The sequence below is a fragment of the Sceloporus undulatus genome, chromosome 3 (genome assembly GCF_019175285.1).
Source record: "Sceloporus undulatus isolate JIND9_A2432 ecotype Alabama chromosome 3, SceUnd_v1.1, whole genome shotgun sequence".
Taxonomy (NCBI): Eukaryota; Metazoa; Chordata; class Lepidosauria; order Squamata; family Phrynosomatidae; genus Sceloporus; species Sceloporus undulatus.
In genome coordinates, this window is record NC_056524.1 from 89,833,781 (window position 1) to 89,844,006 (window position 10,226).

Sequence of the window (10,226 nt, forward strand, 5' to 3'; positions counted from 1 at the left end):
TAATGCAATGGATGTAATTACAACGCACACAAGCAAGACAGTCCAATTGGGGGGGGGGGGGGGGGGGGGGGGGGGGGGGAGGGGGGGGGGTTTGGGGGGGGGGGCTTCCATGATTATGGTTTGCTAGTGTATCACTGGCACACCGATGCACTGTACAGACAGTGCATCACATGTGATATACCCAACTCTGTATGGTCTGATTTAGAGAAATTGTCAATATTGCTGTCCAGCTGTGTAGCTGATCATATAGATGGGTGTCCAATGGAATGGTACCTGGGTGGGAAGAGGGAGGTTATTGGAAGTCACAGGAGGTGTGTTTGTGCAATGGTGTGCATACATGGTGAGGAAGTGACAAAAAATAATAAAAGCACATCACAGCTTGATGTCATGTGGTGAGGACAGCCCATGGGTGTTCTGCCCACCTTGGAAGTGGGCTATTTAGAGAGTGGGGTTTCAGCTTGCTTTCAGAAAACCCAGGATCGAGCCGCTTTTTTCTGCCTGTCTGCTGTGACCCTAAATGCAAAGCACAAATGGAGAAGCACGAAAGAGTATTCCCCCAATAAAGAAAACAACAATCAATTCCAGTGTGACAGCAGAATTAGGCCACAACTGAGTGCTTCTAAGAATCCCACAGTGCTTCTTCTAGAATAAGCTTAATCTTCCTTAATGATCTAATAAATGAAGTTATCCAGCAGTGTTTTCTGCATCACCATATATCACATTAGAAGTGGATAGATTGTGGTATTAATGAAACAATCAGGCAAAAGGTTTCCTTTGAATGGATTAAAGAGAACTTGCTCAGTACTACTGGGAATGCAAAAACAATGAGGATGCCAGGAGGGTGACTACCAATTGCTTGGACTAGTATAATCTTGAACATAAAAATAATAGTTTTCACCAGAATTACACATTACAGAAGATTCATGCATACTCTCCTCTTCTCCCAGCCAGTGAATACTTAATATCCTGCTCAGCATGATGCTCAGCTTGATTTTGTAGAAGCCTTTAGTATGAGATAAATGCAATGGAAGAATACTATGCATTTTGATTGCCGTTGAGGTTAGCAATATTTATACTGATTTGAATGGTTGACATGATGTTGAAGCTGTAATCTAATAAAGAAGGTTTTGCCTGAGTCTTTTAGAAGTTATCCCAAGGGATGACTGTATCTGCTTGTAAATGACATCGGCTTGTAATTTATGTCTCTTAGACTGGAGATTCTAGTCCAGTGAATTTCACTGTGATTTATTGTCTGCACCTACTAATAAGTTTTTTCCTTGTATTCTATGACATTCTATTGATATTAGCACCTAGAAATTCATGGTTTGTCTGTTTATTATTGTATTTACTTGTTGATTTATATAAATAATTGTGAATGTACTTTATCAGAAACTATTTTATTATTGCTAATAGACAACAATGTGTATGGTCTAGAGGATTTTTCTGCTTCTGCTTGGAATTCATCTGCAGATTACTGGTACTTGTAATTTGTAATCTGTTTATGAATAGTTTTGCTATAACTTGTACTATTGCACAGATATGTTTTGTGTTGTAAACAATTATACACTATATACATATATAATGAGTTAATTCTTCCTGGGATTTAGCACTCATATTCATCAGTTATACAGTGGAGTGCATTCTGGTGTTTCGTCCTTTATAGGTCATAACCAGAACTTTGAATTATGCCCAGAAACAAACTGGCAGCCAGTAGAGCTGGTTCAACAGAGACATTGTGTGCTTTCAATAACTTGCCCCAGTTAACAGTCTGGCTGCAGCTATTTGGACCAGTTGAAGTTTCTAACAATCTTCAAAAGGAAGCGCCAAGTAGAGCACATCACAGTAATCCAAACAGGAGGTAACGAAGGCATGTATCACTGTGGCCAGATCCATCATCTTAAGAACAGGTGCAGCAGGCACACAAGCTTTAAATGTGTGAAAGCATTCTTGGCTACTGCAGAAACCTGGGCCTCCACGTTCAAAGCTGAGTCCAGGAGTACACCCAAACTGTGAAGCTATGTTTTCATGGTAAGTGTAACCCCATCTAACACAGGCTGAATTCCTATCCCCTGATCTGCCTTCCAACTGTTTTCTGTCTGAAAAATAGTACTGTACGTCATCCATTTTGGGTATATATCCAGTTCTGAGTGAGAGATATGCACCTGCTTGTTGTTTCATAATTGTCCACACTTTAACACCAACTTGGGGTCTCCTGGGCTATATCTAAATCATATTTCAACTTTTTAATTTGCCTGGGAATAGCTTTGGTGTTCATAAGTATGCTTTGATCCCCTTGTTTTGGAAATAGCTTATCTAAAATGTTCCCATTTTCTGATTTTTCTAATAAATCAAGTGTTTTCCACTCAATGTGTTGCAAATTTTAGGATTCTAGTTCACAGGAAATACCTTAACAATCTTAACATTTGAACAGGCACAGTTCATGCAGGGAGCATATCCCGCTGAATTTCTCTAGCATCATGACAGAAGCAGGAAGCATTCATTATTCCATAGATCCTAATTAAACTTCCCCTGCCAAGGGCCAGTTGCTTAATTATTTTGTATTCACAGCATGGTCATTTGGAATTTTTATAGATATGAAAATGTCTCATCTGTCTTTGAGCAAGTAGTGTTAACACTTTGTACAAAGCACTCCCTTTTAAGAATGAAAGAAGCACATATGGCGATAGCATCTAAGATGAATAAAATCTTCAAAGGAATGTTGCCACTAGTGGCTTATGGTCTAAACAGAGTGCCTTCTGTCACCATTAAAAGATGAGCCATGCCCTATTCAGACTATAGGGGTCACCCAAGCAGACTCAACATGTTCCAGTGGCCCTTGGAGAAGCAGCTCTTTGTGTGTTTCCCAACTGTCTGACACTAAACTTACAAGGGTACTTGGCTGCTTTCCTCTGGGGTAAGTTAAGAATCCCATAAAGGAGCTGCTAAAGCATCCTTGTCACTGTTGCTGGTCATGGGCTGGGCCTCCTTTATGTTTAACACGGAACAAGAGCAGGATTGTCACCTAGAGGTAAAGTCACCTGGGTATAAAGTCAGAGTTGTGGAGTTTGGACCCAAAAGGCATGTTTTTAAAGCTCTGATGTGGCATTCTGCTAGGATAGTGGCTTTTCTGTTGAATCTTACAGTCCTTGAGCTTGTGAATACTGAGTATAGGTTTTATGAAAAGGAATTCAAAAAGTCTGTTTTATGAACTGGAATGCAAGACATGCTATAGAAATAACACTACTAACAATATTACATTCTTAAAAACCATTTCAGAAGGCAGTCAACAAGGTGAATATTTATTTCAGGGTTGGCTATAAAAACCCATCTGTATTGGAAGAAAGAATTCAGTTCCTTGTTATAATCCAGGAGGGACCATATTACCCCAGTTCTAAAGTCCCTCCACTGGCTGCCCATTAGCTTCCGGACCCAGTACAAGGTGTTGGTTATCACCTTTATAGCCCTAAATGGCTTGGGTCCAAGCTATCTCCGGGACCGCCTTCTCCACTACAATCCTCCCCGCGCACTCCGCTCCTCTGGGAGAGGCCTACTTCAGCCACAAAAATCTAGGCTTTCGACTACCTCCCCGAGGGCATTTTCCATCGTCGCCCCCAGACCGTGGAATGGTCTGCCGGATGAGATCCGTCTACTTACATCCTTAGACAGCTTTAAAAAGGCTGTTAAGAGAGATCTCTTCCTGCAGGCCTTCCCAGAATAGAGAACCCGGCCTTAGAAAAACGTCTGGGAAAGATACCGCTGCTCCCACTGATTGTTTGTTGGTATGATGTTGTTGACCTTCTGGTCAGTTTTTAACTTGTATGTTTGTTGTTGTTTTTAGTTCTGTTTTTTAAATATTGTATTGGATTTAATACATTTTTAAGGAGGGGAGGGTACCAGGGATTTTATATGTTTTGTATTTTTAACTTTGTTAGCCGCCCCGATTGTTCTCAGAGGGGCGGGATACAAATAAATTTTATTAGTATTATTATAAATATAACATTGCATTGTTATACCAACCTGAGTTAGAGTCTCCTGTTCGTGTAGCAAGAGAAGTTTGGTTCCAGACCCTTCAGTCTTCTGCTCCAGCATCAGGGAAAAGTGTTCAATACACTTAATTGACAGCTTTTCTTGAAGTGTTAAGATGACATCCTTGAAAAAAGAAGATTGAAAAGTAAATAAAGTAACAGAAATCTTAAATTGGGACCTACCATTTTATACCTTAAATTCTTAGCTTATGTAGCACTAAATGCTATGGTTGAACTTTCAAGTGTTCACAAGTTGGCCACACAACCATTTTTCCCCAGCCATGTATTCTCAAACTTCTAGAACTCAGTCTCAGATAATGAATCTAAACAAGCTTGTGGTTGGCAGTACAGTTCTATGTATGTTTACTCTAAGTCTTATTAAGTTCAACTAGTCTTGCTGTCAAGTTAGTATGAAAATGCATCCTTTTACATCCTAAGGTTATAGTCCTATACTCACTTGAGAATAAGCCCTACTGAACTCTATGTGACTTACTCAAAACAACAGAGATTTAAATCAATTCCATCCAACTTCTTCCCTAGTTTCAATAAGACACTTGGTGAAATTCTACTCAATGTCATTTAGTCAAAATCGATTCTTGCTGGATTACAGCCAATACTTGCAATGACATTTCAGTTTTGACTTTCAAATGTCTATTGTCAAAATATGTTTTTCATTTAGCTTCCATGGCATCTTCCTGCTCCTACATCTTCTCACAGACTCTGATGAGAACAGAAAATTCTTCACAATGTGAGAGGATCACCACTCTGTGTCTTATTCACCACAATACTACATCATCATCATATTGTTCACTACTCAGCCCCTTCTGTTTAGTTAAATGATATAATATGGCAAGAGGGGAGACACACGCACATTCAGAATGATGGGGATGATGCCCCATATTGTGAATTGTGTTGCACTAACTATTATAAAGAAGAGAGGGAACTATAACTTAAGTTCATTTTTACGGTCATATTTCCATAAACTTTGTCCCTGCCCCAATTCACCCAAAATCATGGTCACTAATAATTATAAATCATTACTATTGAAAGCATGTAAAAAATAGTCCTGATGAGGAATCTGTAATTAGGACAAGAAGCTACTGTTAGAACAGAATATGGAGAAACACAATGGTTTTCAACTGGGAAAGGGGTCAGACAAGGTTTCATACTATCATCTTATTTGTTCAACTTGTAGAAAAGAGCAGAACTAGAAGAAGGAAGAGTGAAGACAGAAGGAAGGAATATGTGGATGACACCATAATGCCAGTGGAAAACATCATAGACATGGAACATTTACTAAGGAAAGTTAAAGAAGAAAGTGCAAAGGCAGGCTTGCTGCTGCACACAAAGGCCCGTTACAGACGGGCCTTTGCTCCGCCCCCAGTACATACTAGGGATTGGCCGAGGACGCGGCGTCCAATCAGGCCTCACCCCTAGTATGTACTGGGGGCATAAAAATGGCAGTGCCCTATACACATGGGCGCAGCCATTTTGACGTGATGGATGCTTAGCGTCCACACATCGCGGCGCGGTTGTGACGCTGCAAGTGTGCCATTGGCGCCTTGCGGCATCACAACTGCGCCTCAAGAAGAATCTGCTTTTTGTAAAGCACCAAAGATAACAAAAATAATGACCAGGTAGGATCAACATAAAACCCAACCTAGACAACAAGAAAACTGAACTAGTTAAAAATTTCCTGTACCTAGGATCAAATATTGACCAAAATGGTGTCTGCAGTCAGGAAATTGGAAGAAGACTAGGAATGGGGAAAGAAGCTATGAAAACAACTATATAAGATCCTAAAGTGCAAAAATATATAATTGGACAGTAAAGTTAGAATCTTCTAAGCTATTGTATTCCCCACAACCATGTACGGATGTGAGAGCTGGACAGAGAAGAACGTGGATAGGGAAAAAAATCAAATAATTTGAGAGGTGTTGGAGAAGAGTGCTGAGTATACCATGAATAACCAAAAAGTCAAACAAATGGGTTTTTGAATAGATCAAGCCTGAACTCTCCCTGGAAGCCACGATGACAAAACTGAGGTTGTTGTACTTTGGCCACATCATGAGAAGGCATGAATCATTAGAAAATACAATAAAGCTAGCAAAGGTTGAAGACTGAAAGAGAGACAAACCACATGCCAGATGGCTAGATGCAATCAGGGAAGTCATGGGCCTGAGTCTGCAGCAACTGAGTAGAGGGGATCCTGGAGATGTCTCATCCACAGGGTCACCATGAGTTGAGGTCAACTCAAAGGCAGTTAACAACAACAACAACTTTTCTAAAATAACTTTATTTTCTATAACAAGATCCTTGTTATTTTTCTATTAGGAAATATTTGGGTAGAGATTTTCAAATAATCTTTCATATCAACCTCTAATTTTCGATTAGAGCTATTCTATCTAAAATGACAAATATCAATTTACCTAAATGCAGTTCTGATTTCATTCAGAACTGACCATTCATCCATAAAGACGGTTTCTCTCTGAAGGATGTTTAGGTCATTATCAACACTTGCCAATTATTACTGAATATAAGAATGTCAGTTCACAAACTCATTTTTAGCCTGCGAAGATTAAAGCATTAAACATTTACAGTACAATCCCATACCAGGGGGATGTCCACTCAGAAGTTAGCCCAAGTGAGTTCAGTGCAACTTGCTAGTAGGTATAACTATATAGGCTTTCAGCTTAAAATATTTAATTCTTTATTAAACAGACACCCAGACGCATACATACACACAGTGTATGTATTTCCCATACTTATTTAGTTATGCAAAAAGAAACTGGCCAGAAATACAAAGATAGTTATGAGATGAATATAAAATTGATTACAAAGCAACCAAATAATCATGAATAAGAAATCTGAAAGGTGAGAGAAATATATAGAGCCGTGATGGCGAAGGCGTTGCATGTGTGCCACGGGTGGCATGCGGCGCCATTTCGCCAGGCATGGGGCGAGGGAGAAGGCGGAACGGGCGTGTGCCCGTTCTGCCTCCTCCCTACCATTTTCAGGCCTCCCGCTGTCTCTCTGAGACAGCGGGAAGCCAGAAAATGGCACCTGGGAGGAGGAGACAGAGGCGCGTGCGCGTCTGTCTCCTCCTCCCAGCCCTCTTCCCTCCCGGCTTCCCTTCGCTCCACTTGAAAGGGCTCCATGGAGCCCTTTCGCGCAGAGCGAAGGCCGAGGAGAAGGGGGCTGGGCTGCGTGCCCGGCCTCCTCCTCCTCCTCTTTCCCTTGCTCCACTCGAAAGGGCTCCGTGGAGCCCTTTGACAGGGAGCGAAGGGCCGAGGAGAAGGAGCTGGGACGCATACCTGGCTGCCTCCTCCTCCCTTTCCCTTCGCTCTGCTCGAAAGGGCTCCGTGGAGCCCTTGACGGGGAGCAAAGGGCCGAGGAGAAGGAGGCTAGGACGCGTGCCCGGCCTCCTCCTCCTCCCTTTCCCTCCCTCTGCCGAAAGGGCCCGTGGAGCCCTTTGACGGGGAGCAAAGGGCCGAGGAGAAGGAGGCTAGGACGCGTGCCCGGCCTCCTCCTCCTCCCTTTCCCTTCGCTCTGCTCGAAAGGGCTCCGTGGAGCCCTTGATGGGAGAGCAAAGGGCCGAGGAGAAGGAGGCTGGGACGCGTGCCCGGCCTCCTCCTCCTCCTTCCCTTCGCTCCCCGCCAAAGGCTCGTGGAGCCCTTTGACGGGGAGCGAAAGGCCAGGAGAAGGAGAGAAGGAGGCTGGGACGCGTGCCCGCCTCCTCTCCTCCCTTTCCCAGCCACGCCTTTTTGCCAGCCTCTGACGGCCCCAGGAGGGACCCTCAGGGGCCGCAAAGGCCAGAGGACAGCGCGCCGTCCTCCACGGCCCTTTTGCCGGCCTCTGACGGCCCCAGGAGGGACCCTCAGGGGCCGGCAAATGCCGGGGAGGAGCCAGAGGCTCCCTCCCCTCTGAAAAGGGGCAGAAGCCTGCCCCTGGAGGGGGAAGCCCCGCCCACCCCGCCCCGCACCCAGCCCCATCTTGGGGTAGAAGCCCCACCCCGCACACAAACTGAAAAAGGTTCACCATCACTGAATAGAGAGAGTACTAGAGGAAAGTTCCTATTAGGAAACATTAAACCAATCTGTTGATTCCAGTCTAAGCTGCACTGCAGAAATAAGTCCTTTGACACTGCTTTAACACCATGGCTCAGTGCTTTGAAATCTTGGGATTTGTAGTTTGTTTGTGGACCAGAGCTCTCTGACATTGAAGACTAAATATCTCACAAAACTAAAAATCACAGAAATATAATTATTATTATATTATTATTATTATTATTATTATTAATATAAATATAGTAATGTTTCACCACCCTGATCGATGGAAGGGCGGTAATAAATAAAAGGTTTATTTATTATTATTATTATATTAAAGAACCTTCACAAAACTCTCAGCACAGCTCACTAAAACCTATCTCCCTTGCATCAAAGTCTACCATATATACTCGACTATAAGTCAAAATTTATGCCCAAAATCAGGGGTAGGCAACCTGCGGCCCGCGGGCCGGATGCGGCCCGGCAAGGCCTTGGGACCGGCCCCAGCCCGGTCCCTGCCGCTGATTGCCGCCAGGGCCTTTGGCATCTCGCACAAGGGGCACGTGGGGCAATGTCTATAGAAGCCTCAGAAACATGCATTTATCTCAACATTTTTTAAAAAATCAGCAAATTTTTTCGCATGACCTCCATTTTTTATTTAAAAAGTGCCCCATTGGAAATTTTGTCCTACATTTGTCCCGGTTATTTATTTATTTAATTTTTTTAAATTATTTAATTATTTATTTTTGGCTTCGGCCCCCCAGTTGTCTGGAGGACAGCAACCTGGTCCCCAGCTCAAAAGGGTTGCCACCCCTGCCCAAATGAACTCCAAAATCCTAGGTAGACTTATACATGGGGCAATAAAGTAAGCAGATGCGAGTAAAAGAGACTCACTGGAGGAAGGTTGACCAGGCAGAGTCCTCCCCTGAAAGCCCTCCTTCCAGGCTTCCCTTTGAGAGCCCAGGGATGGCCATTTGGCCACTGGGGTTCCATAAAAACCTGGATCGGAGGTAATTACTGGAATCTTGGATCTGGTTTAAAGGAACCCCTTCTTCCTTTTCTCCTTGGCACCTCCACTCCATGCTGGATGCATGATGGAGAGGAGTCTCAGGGAGCCAAAGCTAACCCTCCACCTTGGCTGCCTCTCAGGATACATCCAAGGTGAGGAGAAGGATCAGGGAGCCAGGGTGGAGCCAGGTGGAGAGTGGAGGGTTAGCTCTGGTTCCTTGGATGGGATCTTGAAACCCGGAATTCCATCCTGAATTTCTTGCGACTCCATTTCCTTTAGAACCATTGGCCCCAATCTTTCCGCTCCCTTCCCGCCCCCCTTCTGTTCCACACTGGGCCTATCACTATGTCTTATCTTTGGAGTATGGCTTATATTGCGCAAATGCTTAGAAATCCTGCTATGGCTTATTTGATGGGTATGTCTTATTTTCGGGGAAATAGTGTATCCACCTCTGACTTGTTCAGAAGCATAGCGCTGTAATGAGGCACTAGCATTTTTGAGATAAAATGCAGGAATAGTACATTACATTGTGACAATGTACCATTGTGTGGACTGCATAAACTCCTTGTGCAATAGTGGGTAGAAAACAGATCATGCAGGAAATTGCTGTTTGGATATGTCAAAACAGCTGTTCTCTCTCAACTGTCTTCTCAAATTAGCAAGCAGACCTTAAAGTTTCACCTTGTTAATCAGCCTGTGCAATATTTTACAAAACTAAAGGAAGCAGTAAACAATTTTAAAAATCTAAATTGATATAATCTTAACATACATAATGCTCGTATAATTGAAGAGATTTCATGTTACTGAATAAGCAACCAACACTTTGAGTTTGGCTTTGCATTCTGCTGGCAAACTATGACGACTTTTTGGCAGCATATCATAACTTCATATGTCCATTTAATTTTAATTAAGCTGTGGTCATTAAAATGATCACCCTGTATTTTTGGGTCACTAATACCACATTAGATTTTATGAGAATAAAAACAGTTCAAATTTTATTAGGTCTTCAATTCCTCCTCCACAAAATTGGCTATGAGGGAACCTTGGAGGGTAGGTTAGGCTCCTGTAAATGAGTTTTACTATGAAAAATTTAAATGTCCATTCCAATAAAGTAGCTTCATGTGGAGACTTCTGGTGGTCTATATC

General features: G+C 42.9%; 1 protein-coding gene across 1 annotated transcript in view; it reads right to left on the minus strand.

Moving 5' to 3' along the window:
* Positions 1-10,226, minus strand: part of FRMPD4 (FERM and PDZ domain containing 4) — a 262,955-nt gene that overhangs the window by 23,957 nt on the left and 228,772 nt on the right. The window contains 1 exon segment of the mRNA XM_042460879.1: positions 4,018-4,149. Within this exon segment, the coding sequence (XP_042316813.1) occupies positions 4,018-4,149 (132 nt within the window).